At 37.1% G+C, this 18,174-nt stretch overlaps 1 protein-coding gene across 5 annotated transcripts in view; it reads right to left on the reverse strand.

Moving 5' to 3' along the window:
• Nucleotides 1–5,775: 5,775 nt before the first annotated feature.
• STRN3 (striatin 3) overlaps nucleotides 5,776–18,174 on the reverse strand; it is a 59,354-nt gene continuing 46,955 nt past the window's right edge. For all 5 annotated transcript variants that reach the window (XM_062494645.1, XM_062494647.1, XM_062494646.1 and 2 more), the window contains 8 exons: nucleotides 15,539–15,714; nucleotides 15,359–15,406; nucleotides 13,531–13,652; nucleotides 12,315–12,482; nucleotides 11,937–12,077; nucleotides 9,891–9,998; nucleotides 7,584–7,670; nucleotides 5,776–7,465 (listed from right to left, as the gene is read on the reverse strand). In XM_062494645.1, coding sequence (XP_062350629.1) covers nucleotides 7,296–7,465; nucleotides 7,584–7,670; nucleotides 9,891–9,998; nucleotides 11,937–12,077; nucleotides 12,315–12,482; nucleotides 13,531–13,652; nucleotides 15,359–15,406; nucleotides 15,539–15,714 — 1,020 coding nt within the window. In that variant the 3' untranslated portion in view covers nucleotides 5,776–7,295. The remainder of the gene's footprint in view (nucleotides 7,466–7,583; nucleotides 7,671–9,890; nucleotides 9,999–11,936; nucleotides 12,078–12,314; nucleotides 12,483–13,530; nucleotides 13,653–15,358; nucleotides 15,407–15,538; nucleotides 15,715–18,174) is intronic.

Consider the following 18,174-nt stretch of genomic DNA (forward strand, 5'->3'; position numbering starts at 1 on the left):
ACTTTAAATTTAATCTCATTAGGATCAAAATTTCCTTTCCTTTCAAATAATCAAGTCTTGTTAGTGAAGTGTCCTTGATGGTAAGCTGCTTTCATGAAATGAAGAGCGTTTATTGTTTTATTGCTCTCTAATTTGTTTACATTCATCTACATCTATACACAAACAAATATCGTCTCCTATTTGTCTCTGTTCCACACCCAGAGCAGAATCATGTAAATAGCAGCAGGGTCAGCTGATCTTTAGCCATCCCAGGACCAAGAAGGGAAGGGTCAAGGTTTGCCACAGCCAGAAGGAGCAGGTAGCATCACTCCCCACTGCCAAGCAGCCAAGGCTCGCACTGCGGGCACTCTCCTGGGAGCCCAGCGCTGGCAGCTTGGACAGACCCTCAGCCCCGGGGCAGAACTGAACCTACAGCTGAACTTCACACTGGACCAGCTCCTAAGACACCAGCATGGGAATCCCGCACTGCTGTTTTTGCTAGAAAATGTTAACTAAACTTTCCCAACCTTTGCTGAGGTCAGATGCGGCCTTTACTACTTAACAGCAATTGGAGCATGGCAGAACGTAAGCAAAGGGATATGAAACTATTTTTCTGCCCTGGTGGATGTGATCAAATTACAAGTATGATAAACAATTATCTGCCAAAGAATACAAGTCAGAGACAATAAGAAGTCAAAAACTGAGGAAAAGACTGGCAAGATTTACGAAAATGCTTTAAATTAGATGGGAAAATCACAAAAAATACTAACTTAGCACTACTTTCAAATTTTTGGTAAGTTCCAAATCAAACAAACTATATAATTAAAACAGTAATTTTTTCAAATGAAAAGCAAATTCACAAGTATGTGGTTTCTGAAATTTTCTTGATACAATTGGATATTTTAAGAATATATTTCTTGTTCAGAAAAGGTAGATAGGAAAACAGCTTTCTCTCATCTAAACGCTCTAAATTAGGTGAGATAGACAAAATTGTTGAACTAATTCTTCTGAGAACTAGAAGCCAGTTTAGGAAAAAAAAAACAAACCTGGACCTGTCTGGCACAGCATGTTCACAGCAAATATATCAACAAGAAATGGTCAGATTTGCTCAAATCTAAATAGAGACTAGACTAACACAATTAGAAGAAAGTGACCATGATCCGTTGCTTCTGTTAAGCCCAAATATCTGCCAAAAAAAGGTTTCTGACAGAATATAATGCATGTGCACCATGGAAATTGTCAGGTGTTAGGTCACTCAAACGAGAAAATATTTCCAACCTCTAAGAAATTCTTCTGTACAGCAGCTGTCAGCTAAATCTTTACAAAAAACTATGTTCATTAAGATTAGCAGACTCAGTCACCTGGGTTATCTGAGGCAAGGGAGACACATCAGTAGTTCAGAAGCCAACACAGAGCTCCTGTTTTTGCAAACATCTGCCCTGGTAATGAGGATGTACCAGTATTTTTAAAAACTTGCTGTTGTTAAGGTCCTATAGTATTTCTAACACCAGAACACTCCAGCAGAGGGAATCCAGGGGAAACTTCGGGCTACCAGCCAGTCCACCAAAAGCACCAGGCACCTAGGACAGAGGCATGATTCAAACCCCAACACAGCACCAGTACATGCAGAGCAGATACAGGTCCTTCCAAGAGCTTCTGCTTTTGACCTCCTTCCCCCAGCTTTACCCTTCTCCAAGAGGAGTGATACAGAGCTGAGCTGCAGGAGCCTGGTCTGCACACCCAGCACCCTCCTCCCTGCCTGCTGCACACAGGTTATTCCCTCAACAGAGCTACAGTCTGATTGTTTTCCTCCCAGCCACTGCTGAGATTTCAGAGAAAGAAGATACAACTCCTGCATGAAGCAAGAGCTCTTTATTCCTACTGCATTTTAAGTCTCACAAGAGCTTAGATGCAAGATGCCTCTAATTAAGCAGCTCTTTCTTCAGAAAGAAAAGCCCCACGTATTAAGAAACAAATGAAAAAAAACAGATACGCACCCACTTCAAGATACAGGAGATGAACTGGAAAGATACCCTGAAACAATAGAAAAAAGGAAATGAGGCAGACACCACAGAGTCACTCAAGAATACCATCACCTTGGGCAGGCCTCTTTTCGTGAAAGAGAACTACATCCCTTTGGCCAGCTGCTGTGCATGAGCAAAATCCCAGTAGCCATTAGGCATGGTCTAGCACACCAGGATCAATGACAGCTTCCCAACAGCCATATGGCAAGCCAAGGTGAGGTGGAGACAAGCCTCAGGAAAACGACAGTGGACAACACGAGCAGCTCTCCCTCTCTGCCAACACCACAATGTCTGAAGGCAAAACCTCTCCTGCCCTGCCTCCTCACAGCTTGCCGTGGGACTCCTGCACTCCTGCTCTGTTCCAGGCCAGAAGTGGCCATCACAGCCCATCGCAGCCCCAGCAACTGCCTCCACACACGGCAGGTGGGCTACAAGACTGCAGTGAGCTTATGAAGTCATCCTCTCAACTCGAGTCAGCTGGAACATGACACAGCCTTCCAGGAGGAAGGGGCAAGAGAGAAGACTAAAAAGAAAGCATGTTGTTTTACATTATCAACTCAAAGTTTGTTTCTATATTAAAAATCAAAGACAAAGCAATACATTTTTATGACATTTTAAAGTTTCTGTAGCTTGAACTACTTCTCTAAAAAAAATCTGTCATTTAACCTGCGTAAGACTCAAGGGTGTACACTTTAAAAGTATCAACAGAGCAAGTATGAAAATTAAGCATTCTTAAACACTTTCTTGCTCCTCTCAGAAGTAGCATTTCAAAACAATTCTGAAGCTTTCTGCTTTTGTTTTCTTTTTTTTTAAAAAGTTCTTAAGGGAAGAACATAAATTCATGTGTGTGTGTGTATATGCACATGTATATAGACAGGTATACACACACGCACTGCAGTGACAAACTGCCACTGTGTGGTCAGCACACCTGAGGGATGGGATGCCATCCAGAGGGACCTGGACAAGCTCCAGGAGCAGGCCCATGGGAATCTCATGGATTTTCAGAAGACCAAGTGCTGGTGCTTCCCCTGGGACGGGGCAATCCCCAGTATCATCAGCACAGGCTGGGGATGGACAGATGGAGAGCAGCCCTGCCCAGAAGGACCTGGGGGTGCTGCTGGCTGAGAGGCTGGACATGACCCAGCCATGGGCACTGCCAGCCCAGAGAGCCAAGGGTGTCCTGGGCTGCATCCAAAGCAGCGTGGGCAGCAGGGCCAGGGAGGGGATTCTGTCCCTCTGCTCTGCTCTGTGAGACCCCACCTGCAGTGCTGCCCCCAGCTCTGGGGTGCCAGCACAGGAAGGACATGGACCTGCTGCACTGACTCCAGAGAAGTCCAGCAACATGACCAGAGGGATGGAGCACATCTCAATGTTGGGGCTGGCCAACCTGGTGAAGAGCAGACTTTGGGCTAACCTAATGATGGCCTTCTAGCAGCTGAAGAGAGCCTGTAAGAAAGCTGAAGAGGGACTTTCTACATGAGCATGTGGTGACAAGACAAGGGGAAACTACTTCAAACTGAAAAAGAACAGGATAATCTGCATACCAGAAAAAATTCTTTACTGCAAGGGTGGTAAGTGACTGGCACACGGGTTGCCCAGAGAAGCTATGTATGCCTTATCCCTGGAAGTGTTCAAAGCCAGGTTGGATAGGGCAATAAAAAAACCCCTTCTTATTGGAAGCTGCCCCTGTCCATGGTGGGGGTACAGGCTTGGAACTAGATGATTTTCAATGTCCCTTCCATCCCAGGCTTCCTATGAGTCTATGAAACTAAACAGAACCAAAATGCAAGAAGCCAACATTGTATGAGCAAGGGGCTTTCCACTGATGTGAGATGGGAAGTGCTGGAGCAGAGTGCTATCAGTTTTAAAGCAAACTGAAGCATGTAATAATAAGGGCACGCCTGGACAGTGTGTGCTATCAGTTTCAAAATAAATTAGCATGTAGTATATGAAACCAATGGCCACTGATAGTGCAATTTCAAGCCCACAGTTTTTGCACTTGGAAAATCTACCAATTTTCTCCTGGCAAATAAATCTGTCCTTATTATTTCTAAATTAGGGAAGGTTCTTAACCAGGGCTTGTTACACTTTTTTTCACATGCATTTGCTATTCATGTGGACAGCATTCTACTATTGACGCTATAGTGGACTATAGTCACCACTGATCTGCTTAAAACAGTTCCTACAATAAAGGTAAGATGGAGACCAAGTCTGTTAACATCAATCACACCCTAAACACTAAAGGTATTATCAAACACATTCAGATTTCTTTCCATTCAGGTTCTGACCAGTCCTTTGGGTCTCACAAAAGAGAAGTAAATCCTTTTGTAAGCTGAGGTGTTTTTGCTAAACAAAACCATCTCTTTCAGCATTATCATTTTCCCCATCACCAGTATTAGAGCTCTTCCATTCTAAAAAACTCAAAATCAACAAATAAAGGTTTCAGCATGTTATACCCCACAACAAATAAACTAAGACATACTAAAAATAATTGGTAATATTCAACAACTGATGCCTCACTACAGCATTTGATCCACTATGCATTAGTGAACTAAGATGATCATTAAGATTTCAATTAAGGAAAATAAGCAAATATTTTTGGTTTTATCATTTCAATTTTAATACAATTAAAAAAAAAAGTAAATGTTATGCATGGCAATGTTTATTAAACAATCACATTTTATTGAAGCATTAAAATGCAGCAGTCTGGAAAAGCTGCCAGAAACAATGTTTGGCTTGAGAAAAGGAGATTATGAAATTACTTCCAATAAAATCCAAATACTCTCTTGTCTGTTGATTAGTTGAATGCTTTAGACTGGAAAGAACAAAAAGTGCAAATCAGCTGAATGTTACTTTCAAAAGTAAAGTCTTAGTGTCCTACAAGCAATTACTGGAAGGCCTCACCTCAATCTTCATGATAAAGGACAAAATTCTCCAATTCCTACACAATTATAATTTACTGTAACATTCCAAGCAATGCAACATTATTACTAAAACAAAATTAATTCCAAAATATAACTGCAGTATTTTGCCTACCTCTTTCCTTTTTTTTTTTATTTTAGTTCAAATTTGCTTGACATGAGATGGCATGAAACACATTCTTACTGGAAAACTGGAAACTTACATGGAACAATGCAGTTAAACCACTTATAGGAACATGTTCTAGCTTTAGTTAACTTATACCTAAACGTACTACTTTACATGAAAATATTCATATAGTGGTACTCTGTTTCTGCTGATACACTTTGAGCAAAGTGACTCATCACAGAACAGGCAAATGCTGACCTTCAGTTTAGTTTTTTTATGCATCAACTTTATGAGAGGACTTGGAAAGAAAGGGACAAAGGTAAGATATATGGGCAAATTTTAGGCATTTAGAAATTTTTTTTTTGAATTCTACACAACTATTCACTGGCAGTTTGAAATAAAAACAGGATACCTTTCTGGCTCCTAAATCACTTCAGAATCACTTCATATGCGAAGATAATGAAAAATACTGATTATCATCTTAGAAGGGCTGTAATAATATACTAGCAATTTTTCTTGTAAAAATTTTTTAAAACATTGTGTAAACATGTTCTTATATGTGGGTACTGCTGTTTGAAACTGAACAGTTGCTCAACATCCAGACAACTATTACAATCTTGCAAGAGCAAAGCATCTTATAAGCGTAATAAACAAATCATTTTGCTAAAATTGAGACCTAATTTAGTAATTTGTAGAATGACTCTTTCAAACTGTGCAACACAAAATAATGTAGCCAACAGTAACATACAGGTACACCATTTAATATTTATTATATGCATTTTATATACATTATTTTTCAACAGCTGTACTTTTGCTATGTGGTACAATCTTAAAAATTTGCTGATTCATAGTTTGTAAAACAGAAACCTTACAAAACTCATCAAAACTCGCAAACTGATCAGAAAAGTTTTGTGGAAGACTAGAAAAAATACTTTTTTGTATTAATCATGCATTACACAAACAAAATTTTTAGTTACACCATAAACTGAAGCACATCTGAAAAATAAAATAAAAGCAGGGAATAACTAGTCAAAACACAGCAGAATTATGAATCCTGAATTAACTACTTTTGTATTCTATTTGAAATGCAAATAAAATAATTTTCACTCCAAAGGTTGTGAAACAAGATTGTTTTTTTGGAATCAATTCCACTCCAGGTACTTAACCAGAAGAAAAATAATTTCTTGGTTTGCAACTTCAGAATTATCAAATGTCCCATTTTCTCATCTATTTTAGACTGTTCAAAGAGTGCCATAACAGATATACAGGGCCCTTTAACACACTACATAAAGGATATAAAGACCAACAAAAAGTGAAATAAATAACAATAGGCCATTAGCAAGATGGGTAATCCTTGATAAATAAACTCGTAAATACAGTAAGATGTACAAAATATCACATAGTGATAGGATGCCAAGATTAAATTTTTTTTAAGAGTTCATTCAGGGGTGTTAACCCCTCTGTGTTTCATTTGAACACATTTTACAGTCCTTTATTTATGAAGACAGTTATGCGATGATGAATTAGCATCCTTAAGCAAGGACTTAGCTGAGCTGTATTAGGCAAAAGAAGGGAAGATTGTGGTTACACGGCAGCGGGTCAGTGAGATCTCTGTGTTTTAGGGTTCTATAATGCAGAAAAACATTATCAATACAATCTTGAGCACTGTTGTGACAGGCTAAATATATAAAAAGACTTATAAAAACTAGAATTTTATCCAAACATTTTGTGCAACTAATGCTAAAATATTTTAAGTTAAATTTCCTTTTCTTTAAAGCAAAATAAAAGTTTAAAAGGGGAATCTGTGGCATTCAACTGATAAACAGAAGATTACTAAGAGATGAAAAGAAAGCTACTCTTGGAGCTCACTTCCCCCCACAAGAGCACCACATTCCTAACCCTAAGGCAGCACACAGAGTCCAAAATAAAAGTCTTTTGTAAGATCAGACTCCACGTTTGCTTAAAGACACCTAAAGAACAGACATACGCTCAGTTCATATCCAGTCAAGGCTACAAATACTGGTTCTTTTTTTGTATTTGTCCCCACCCCCCAAAAATACAGTAATTACAGTTAAATGAATGAGCCTGACATTGTTCAGGATGTGGTGACTTTTCACCCACTTCTACCTGCCCCACTTAAGAGCCTTCACCCAGGCAGATCAGATGTAGTGTCTTATTGGTAACCTTATAATTGATGGCAGTGACGCATTCCCTCTTTTTTGTCCCAACAGACCTGCTGTTATGATGCAGGTTTGTTCTGCTGTGTCACACAAATACTTTGGCAAGGGCATCAGCTCCTGCACTGGCAATATATGCTTTTGATGGATGAAATGCTACATCATAAATTGATTCATCCAGCTTTTTCCTATGAGCTGTTATTTCTTGCACACATGTCTTGCTGTCCAAATTCCACAACCTAATGGAACAATCATGGCCTGTTTAGGAAAGAAAGAAAGAAAGAAAGGAAAAAGACAAGGTTATAATAGTCAGAAATTCAGGGCACCATAAATGCATAATTTATACAGAACATATAGAATATGAAAAAACCCTTACTTCCAGACATTAAATAGATTCCATTAGGATCTACAGCTAGACTTGTGACAGCATCCAAGTGAGCAACCATAGAATGGATCATTTTACCTAAAAAAAAAAGAAACAAACAAAAACAGTGAATTTCCTGTGAAGTAGTGTTTATTTAAAAAACCATCAAACCATTCCCCTTAAACACAATATGAGATAACATGCTTATTATTTAGATTCCAGTAATATTTGAATGGCTCTATTCCATTAGAAAATATGAAGTTTCAACTGCAGACTCTTGTATAAACATATGGGCAAATGACAACTCTCAAAAAGGTATTCCCATTGTAAGCAACCTTTTTATCCACTTGGCATCTTTACTTGTAGCAACAACAATCAAGACCTAATATGACTGGGTGAGAACCTCTGTCCTAATAACTGTCCCAGTAAGACAGTGTTGATGAAGCTTTGTAAAACAAGACTTATTGTGCCACATCAATTGTCCACCTATCTCTGTCATTTCTAGGAGAGGAAAATAAGGCAACTAGAGGTGATATTTGTCTAAAATACTCTCCAGCTTCTAACAATTAACTGTTTGGTTATGTCACAAACCAGAACAGTTAACTCCGCATTCAACTACTCTTAATGCATTTCTTTACATTGACCTCTACTCCTGGACTCCTAATAACATCTTTTAGCAGTTCATGATGTTTTTTGGAAGGAGTTCCAGAATGTTTAACTGCACAGAAGAACCACTGTCCCTCTCCTGTTTTGAGCCTGTCACCTCTTGGGGATTAGCAACTGAACCTCAGTTCACATGTTGAAAAAGAGAGCAAATAAACCCCTGTAAGACCATGACCAGCACGAAGAAAGTCTATCAGCTAAGATTCTTCATGAAGAAGCTAAAATCTACTGAAGATCTTCAACCATCTTCCTAACCATTCTCTGAAACATATTAATTTGGCTATATACCTTTTGAGATAAGGGAGACTTCAAAGTATTCATACAAAGGTATTAAAAATGCTCCCTTTTGCTTTTTACTCCTTTCCCTCCTTCTAACATGCATTTTGCTATTCTGACTGCTAAGCAACAAACTAGTATTTTTATCCAACCTCTTATTATAACTCCAAGGTTTTTCTTCAAATAAGAACAGTCAGTCCAGTGATTATTATTTTCTATTGCAATGTTTATTTTTCCTTACATGTATCATTTCACATTTATCCACATGGAATTTAATTTGCCTGCTTTTAAGTCTCTTAAGATCTCCAGTTCTTCCTCGTCAGCCTTCATGCTTAATAATCTGAATTAATGAATATCCGCTAATATACTGTTCCCTGTTCAGATGACTCACTATGCTGAACTACTGCTGATCCCTCCAGATCCGCTGATATTTTATTCCACAAAAAGACCATTTACTTCTACCCTCAGTTTCCTGTCTTTGAGCTAATCATTTTCATGCGGATTTTTAAAAAAATTCTGTTTCTGTGAAGTAATAAATTTTAATTTTGACAACATCAACACAATGCATTTAATGACAGTAAGTCAAATACATACATTTATGGCAGGTGCAAAGTGGAAAAAAAGTCCAGCTCCTTTGTTTTAGAAAACAAAAACCCCAGGAACACCATCTCCTACTAGGCCCAAACCAAACACACTTCAAACATGGGTTTAGCACATGCTTACTTAAAGTGAGCTTGATTTTTTTTCCTTCCAGTTTGGACAGGTAACATGTAGGAAGTGACAGGTAATTTCACAAATAGGAAGTTTAAGCTTGTTCTTACAATTATTTTAATATTTTTGTCACGACAGACAGTGAGTGCAGTTTTCTCCTACAGCATCCTTTATCCTCCTTCTTCCAGATCCTTTTCTGCTTTATAAACCTTATCAACAATTTAAGTAATACACAGGATTTCATTACCACGATGAATTTAGGGTTATTTCTTGCCCTAATAGGTACTAAGTGATCTTTTTTACTACTGAGAGTTGAAAAACATAACTGACAGATGCTGAGAGTTAAAAGCATGGAGACGATGAAAGAAGGAACAAAGCAGACATACTCTATAAATTAGGAAAGCTCTATATTAAAGACCACTTCCTAATCCCTCACAACTATCTCTGCCTGTTTTGAGAGTGTTTTCTGACTTCTGAAGTAACAAAATTGCAACAGCTATCACAAATTCACAGAGAAGGTACCAAAAAGGTTTTATCTTAGAAATACCAAAAGTTATGTTTTCTGTAAGACTACATCACTAGTAAGTTTTCTACAAATGGATACTTCCTATATATTTCAGATCTCTTAAATATATGCATATGTACAAATTAGGTTCTCTTTATCCTTACCCGTTTTGTTATCAAAAAATTTGATGTGTCTATCTTCATGTGCTGTAATCGTAACAGGAAGTGTGGGATGACTTACTACCTTGTTAATATGATTATTTGATTGTACACCTGGAAATAAAATAAAAGAGTATTTATCTGTCTTAAAGAAAATGTTAAAGTTAAAATGACAGTATTTTAACATTACACTTTAGACTGCCATATTATTTAATATTATGTAAGTAATATTTTAGGACCAATCGATCTTCTAAGCAATAAAACTTCTTGCTTTACAGGATGGGGCAAAGTGAGGTAGACTATGGCCAAAGTACTGTAAGGTTAAAGCTTACAAGTAGTTTACACCCATGAAAGATTCTTGAGAAATAAAACCCAGCAAGTAGTGTAGGGTAGCATTAGCCAAGTAGAAACAAACTGTAGTATGAGTAATGTATGTTTAGTACACAACTCTTACACCTCCACATCAAAAAATATTTAGTCTGGGGGGGAACCAGAAGCACAGGGGAGTTTAGGTTAGAAGGGACACCTTCTACTGGACCAGAGAATCCAAGTAACTGAAGTCAACCTAACCCTCCTCTTAGATTCTGTCAGATATATTTGTGTTCTCAATTTCAATTTAAACAATGAATGGTTTAAAATCTCTTTAGAAGTCTACAGGGTACTTTAAAAAAAAAAAAACAACAACCCTTATCTTGGTATCTTAATTTCTATGCTTAATTTTTCTTGACTCCATTTAAAAGTTAATTTAATTTTCATTTAATCTCTCTTCAAACTAGAAAAGGTATTTCTCCAAATTGTGATGTTCCTTCTCACTTCAACGTCAGGCTTTGCAGAAGATATCTACAAGACAGCTTTTACAGTTTTGTAACCTGTGTTGAAGTCTGTAAGTTTAATTATTAAGTACACTACACTACTTAAAGGGGAGAAGCAGATTCTCCCCTTGCATTATTCTTTTAGATCGCATTTAACAGAAAGGAACAATCAGAAACCTGAGGTTTTCCTTATGAAACACTTCAGAAAGTTCACAAAAAGTTTCATCAAATACATGCACATCTTGATGAACTACCTCTCTTATAGCACTATTTGCAGCAACAGGATTTCTCAAAAGTTCCACCAGGAAGTGTTTTTAATCCCAACCTGTACAGAACTCTACACTGAATTAAATATTCTGTTTAATTCACCTATTATACACCTACTTTTCTTAATATCTTCCATGTAAAGCCTATATAATGAAAACTGTGATTTAATATACAAATCAGACAACTGAATCTCAAGAAATCTTAGATAGCAGGAACTGTTGTTTTCACTATCTCTAACTACTTTCAAGTCCTGCTAAGAGTCATACAATGGCTTGGATGGAAGGGACCTTTAATATCATCTATTTCCAATCCCTCCTGCCACAGGCAGGACCAACATCCACTAAACCACACTGTTAAAAGCCACATTTAACCTGGCCTAGAACACTCCCCAGGGATGGAATATCCCAAATTTCTCCAAGCAACCTGTGCCAGCGTATCACCACTCTCACAGTAAAGAACTTCTACCTAATAGCTAATCTAAACCTATTCACTTTCAGTTTGAAGCCATTCCCCCTTGTCACCACATGCCTTTGTACAAACAGGTTCCTCTCCAAGTTTCTTGTAGACTCCTTTAGGTACTGGAAGATCACAATAATATCTCCCAAGAACCTTTTCCAGACTGAACAACCCCAACTCTTTCACAGCCTGTCTTCACAGGAGAAGTGCTCCATCTATCTCTGGGATCATCTTCATGGCATTGCTCTGAACTCAGTCCAACAGGTCCACGTCGTTTTTATGCTGGGGCCCCAGAGATGGATGCAGCACTCCAGGCAAGGTCTCACAAGAGCAGAATAGAGGGGTACAAACACCTTTCCACAGTGTTGGTCTGTTCCAAGCATCTAACCATCTTTTAAACTGTATGATGCAGTAGAGGAGTAAAACTTTTTTCTTTACTACACCATACAATGAGGTACCATAATACAACAGATATCTCATTCAAGATGGGTATTTATTACAGAAGAGCTTTACTTACCAGATTCTACTTGTGATGAAAACATTACCACCGACTGGGATGTTTCTAAATCATAGATGACTGTGCTGCCAGTGTTAAAAGATGCCACCATATGAGCAGGGTCACAACCTATAAAGTCGACTGATGTGGGTATTCCATGCTCTAGAATGAGCAAAAAACAACTTTAGAAATAACAGAACACGTCTAAAATTCCTGATGGTTTAAACATTTAAGGTCATACTTAAAGAAGATATTTGCTCTTTTCTTTAAAGTCATGCAAAAGCACCATGATTATTTTATTACAAGTTATTCCTTTAGCTGTGTTACCCAGTTTGGATAAACAGAGATAATGAGCCTGGATGCATCATCAGCTGCCTCATAACCACTGCTAAAAGTTACCTTTCTCTCCATTGTAAGTGCAAATACAGGGATTTTTTTCCGGTGGGTTCCATAACCTAATAGTGCCATCTGCTGAACAAGAGAGTAAGTGATTCTTTACACCACTGTAAGCAAGACCCCAGACTGCATCTGTGTGAGCAATTAATGTGCCAGCTAGAACGTTTGGCTCTGGAAAAAGAAGTTCAGAAAGGAAAGCTTTTTAGTTAAGAACCATTAAGTAGTTCTTGTTCCTCAACATAAATTAAATTCCACATAAGCCAGCTGTATGTCCCCCCACCTTTCCTGTTTAAGCAACAGCTGGAATATTACACAAGTCACTTTGCACAACTATTGCCATCTTTCTCCAAAAAACCAACCAAACATGAAAAACAAACAAAAAAACTACCAAACCAGCCAATGAAAAAAAGCCCCACAAACAACTCAAACAACTATGTCCCTTTTTCCAGAATTACACACTCTTGTTACCACCTCCTCTCTTATTTCTCCCTTCCAAATTCAACCCCTTAAAGATGCTTGATCACAGCACTTCCTTTGTACAAGGTGCAAAAAATCATCTTTCCACTTAAACACTGGCTGCTTACTTGATGCAACTTTTACTCAGCATATTCTGCTGACACATAGATATGGTCTAAAGCTCTCAAGCACATTAATAAAAACAGGACTAATTTTTTTCCTGCAGAGCTGGGAATCTTATTTTCAACTCCTGGATACTTTATAGTTGTCTTTTATAGAGGATTTTTAGATCTATGCAAAATTTTCCAAACAGTTATCAGCTATTTAATTTTAGAGACATCAAAAATTAAAGATATCTACAGTTAGGGACCTGAGATGCAAGTCAGAAACATGAGACATAGAATCTGAGCACACTTATCTTAGTTTTCTGGCCAATTTCCATCAGAAGAAATAAATAATCATTAAGAAGTTGTAATTCTGGTTCAAAATTTTTTGCTTCTCAAAAATATAAATGATGATTATTTTTTTCTTTACTGCATAAATCTCAGGAATTGCTAAGTCTCCCTATTACTGTTCTACACAAAGTACATCACCAGTACAAGCGAGAATAAATGACGTTTGCAACATGTAAGTAGTTGAAAACACATAGCTGAGAAATGGCAGTAATATTTCACAAAAGCTCTAGAAAACAGATTAACATCAAGTGGAAAAATTATGTTCAAGACAATGATCAGAAGTCGTTTACCTTTTAAAAGGTACTTACCATAGGTATCATATGGATCCACATTAGGGCTAGGCATGTTCCACCACTGGATGGTTGCATCAATACCACCACTGAAACACTGTTCTCCATTGGAACTAATTGCCAATGACAATACAGGTCCACTATGAGAGACAGAGAGAAAAGCTGATTGGTAACTGCCTACAGGACAGAAGTGAAAATCTGACTATTTTCAAAAAAACCTCTGGATTGGTTTAAGCAGTTAAGACCCCTTAAGCTCCATAGAAAAATCCTATTAAACCATTTTTTAAGTTTCAACAATTGATATCAACCTCTGTCAAAATAATCATAATTAACTAAAATGATACAAACTGAAGCAAGTCAACAACATCAGCGTGTTTCTAAGAAGCAACAGTAACTAAAACCTACAAATGGTGGGTTTTTACAGTGTGTCTATGCCAACCTAATAGCTAACTGTGCAGAGAGAGGTGGCTGTAGCCCTCCTACCTGGCAATCATTTCCTCATCCTACTTTTAGGAACAGATGGAACCTATGCCTCAGGAAACTGGTTCAGAGAAATGTTCCTAAAAACTGTAACTTTTAGCCAAAGTCAGATTCCTACTGATTTAACTTCTTCAACCTGCTTGCTGTGATACCAGACAAGCACAAGTTGCAGCCCAAAAGAAGAAACAGGTCTACTACTTTGGACACACTACTACCACAGGTTTAACTGTACTATAAAACCACATCCCCAAAATTAAGCGTCTGGGTCATTTGATGGCCATGCTCATTTTATAAATGAGTGCAGATAAACAAACTAGAACTACATATTTGAAGATGTTGAAAAGGAAGACCACTGGCTGAATCCACCTATATACTTGGTAAAGTGAAGAATAAAGATGGGCAGAAAGGTAATGTGTCTCAATAACAGCCCAAGGGGAAAAAACAGTAAAATTATTTTGTTTCATCACATTAGAAGTCACAGGGTGGGGATTAGTTCTCTATCAGAATTTCCCCAAACGTTACCTTTTGGTATTCACTAACAAACACACAAGTAACAGCTTAAATTTGGACAGAGATCTGGAGAATTCAACTGGCCAGTGACCCTCTACATCACTCACAAGAACTTGCATTTCATGAGGACAAGTTGGTCATGCAATCCTGAGGAAGTGTTTTATGCTTTAGGTAATAAATGAGAAAGTAAGATATTATGTTCTATCATGTGGTATGAAGGAAGGAGATAGTAACAAGAGCATGTGCAAATTTCCTAATATAAACTGTGAATTCATTTTCTTTTTTGCTGTTTTTGAGGCCAGCAAAAGAAGTGCCATCCATTTCCATGCTTATCAAAGAACCCTCTTGAAGCTTACTTGCTAACTGGGTTGGAGAGTGGATCTTTACTTATATAAGGAAAGTAGTACTCTGGCTATCAACTGTGTGTTTTTATGTTGCCTTCTTATTGAAAGAAAGCAAAATTCAAAAGTACCAAGTGAAACTCAGGCAGTAATAAAGCAGTTAACACAAGCTGAAGCTACTAGCCAACGCCAGGCTCTACCTTTCTCATTTTTTCCCCACATATTACATATAAAGTCTATGGTCCAAGATATGTCATAGCTGATTTCATTATCATCATCTATAATCTCTTCTTTCCACTGCAACTAATCAAATTGCCACTTGCTTGTTCTTCTGTTATCATGGACTCTGCAATTCATGACAGAGATTTGGTATTAAGCTGCTTTACAAAGTATAATGGGCCTTGTCTGAACAACGTAAAAATAGTATAATTTGTGGCTTTTACAGTGAAGTTTTTTATGAATACATGAGTTAACGACAATATATTTATCAGCCATGAATAACGTCAAATACTCACATGTGGGCCCTAAATGTGTAAATGGGTTCTACATCTAAAGAGGCACTCCTGAAAGAAAAAGAACAGTTAGTACACCACATGAAATCTCTACTGAAAAACTCTGAAAATGTAAGAGTTTAATAAATTTCAAAGGCATTTAAAACACAACGGATGTTTTATAAAAACTCCTATAATACTTGCTTTTTGGCAGGAACCGTTTTCTGCAAATTCCAAAGTTTTAGAGTATGGTCCTCAGAGGCTGTAACCAGCACAGGCTCTACAGGATGAAAAGCTAAAGCTCGCACTCCATCAAAATGACTGCGTAGCGTATACTTAGGGTTCCATGTCTTTCGGAAGGCATCTTTATTAGCCGGCAACTTAAAAGAGAAAGGGAAAGGAGTCATTTTATCTTGGATTTGAAAATACATGTTTTATATCTATCCCCTAATATTTTTGGAAAACAGCTTATGCTTGATTCAGCTAATATATATTCAAACTTAAGTTTGCATTTATCTATTGATTTATCTATATACACCTACAACCCCATCTGGCCAGCCAGCCAGTCTGCAAACTTTTCTGTTTAACAGTTTCCTTTGGCCCAGGCTGGAATGACTGATACATAATGCTTAACTCACAGAAAAGAAGACTTGATTTTCAAAACCGATTTTAATTCTTTTGTGCAATGTCACTAATTCTTCCTTGAAGAAAGAGAAACGTGTCACTGTGTATCATGTTGTCTGAACCTCAGAAACAGATTACATCTGTAAAAAGCTAATTTGTCACTTAAACACAATAAAAGTGAACTTGATGTGCTTGGTGAGTCAACTTCCTCAGATGAGTAACTTGACCGAGATTGACAAGAAACATACATAGTTCTTGAATACTTCTACAGGAGAAGTGATGTACACAGAAATAGCTAATCAAAATTTCAATACACATTTGTCAGGATTTTAAACATAACATTACACAAATATTTTTAAGTCTTTAATGAGTTTCAAATATATTTGTGAGACAACAACTTAGCTGCTTTGTGAAGCAATATATGCGAACTATACATTTATATACTGTGAACATCCAATTCGTAGTCTTAACCTATAGACTGTTATGCTAAAATACAATAACTTCAGCTGCTTAATATTAATTATAGGTAACTCAGAAGAGTTACCAGAAAAATTCAAGCCCTTCTAGTGATTGTAAGAGACTAATTTACAGCTTTGAATACAATTTATATTTATGCAGCAAGTAGACCCTTAAAAGACTACACCCCATCCTAAGCCTTCATCATAAAGTAGTAACATGTCTGGGTACTTCTCTCTTCTCCTAAAGGTAAAGTTCAGAAAACTGACTTGAATTAGATGAACCAAATAAGCACACTAAGAATGAATGGAAATTAATTGTAGCCTTTGCCTTACACAAATGGAAAGTAATTGTATCCTTCATCTTACACACTATCTATTCAGCATGAAATTGCTACAATATGTTTCTGGACTGTAGGCAAGAACAGCTTGAGGTCTTGAACTAATTTCAGCAACACTAATAAGAAATTAGAATCTCCCACAGGTAATCAAATCTTACTACCTTTTTATCTGTCAAGGCTGAAAATAATCAGATAATAGTGTATCATGGACCATAATAGGTATTTTTGGACCAAGTCTGTAACCCAGACTGAAATATCACTATTCACTCAATATAATTCAATTCTAGCTAACAAAACAAAGAAGTTCAGACAATGAAATTAACTGTTCTGAGTTACAGATGTGCAGTCATTTGCTCTTCTGTTAGATTACTGTAAATTTCTGTAGTAAGTACAAACTTTACCAAATTCCAATCAAGTCACAGAAACTTGTTACACCAGACATGTAACCTGAATTTTTTAGGGTTTTTAAAATACCAACCAAGAAATACATATACTAACAAAGCATATTGTTTGCAATCTTCCTACTTCAGAGTACACTTAATACTGCAATATTTTTACTGAGATTTAAGTTATTTAGCACTACACTGCATATTATATATAAGCTTCATAAAAATCTTCACAATCTTTTGCTTCAGGAAACAGACCAGAGTGGAATTGTGGAGTTCTGCATTAAACACAATTTGGACCAAACTGCGGATTCATTTCCCTCCCCAAATGGAAAAGGGAAGGGGGGGGGGGGAAGTTATTTTCCTAGGAAAAAGAGTCCCTTGATATTTTAAATTCTCATTATGTAATGTATTCACCCACCTAGATAACTTATATTGCCTCATATATTTGTGGTGATCTGGGGCTTAGAGAAATTAAAGCCAAAAACTTGAAATAGCAATCCTTAATTTTAGCACATGATGTGTCCCAGATTATGGAGAAGATTTTCAAATTTTTGGGTGCAATGTATATCCACACAACAATAATATCTACTATAGCTGTGATGAAAAGTCATTAGAGAAAATCACAACTGGATACAGTGATCCTTATTTTTCAAAACATGAAAATAATTTATTCTCTTTTTTTTTTCCTTTTAATCTTAAAAGGATTGTTAGAAAGGTAATTTTGTTTTCGGCCATACAGAGAAATCTGCTGAAATGCAATGTATAGAATTAGCACAAGTTATGAAAAGCTAGGTATATACATTTCATATTTTAAGTATTGCTTTGAAGTTTTAATTTTTTTTAATGAATGGGAAGACCTTGGTTCTTTTAGAAGACACCATATGGACTTTACTAGAAGTCTAGTTACATATATACACATCAGTTTTTAAAAATTCCTTTCCCTATCCATGTTTCTAATGGATCTTGATAACCCTTACTGCAAGAGTAAGAGAACAACTGACATACCTTTAAAGAGGTCCTCGCAATCTCTA

This window comes from Cinclus cinclus, chromosome 6 (genome assembly GCF_963662255.1).
Source record: "Cinclus cinclus chromosome 6, bCinCin1.1, whole genome shotgun sequence".
Lineage (NCBI taxonomy): Eukaryota > Metazoa > Chordata > Aves > Passeriformes > Cinclidae > Cinclus > Cinclus cinclus.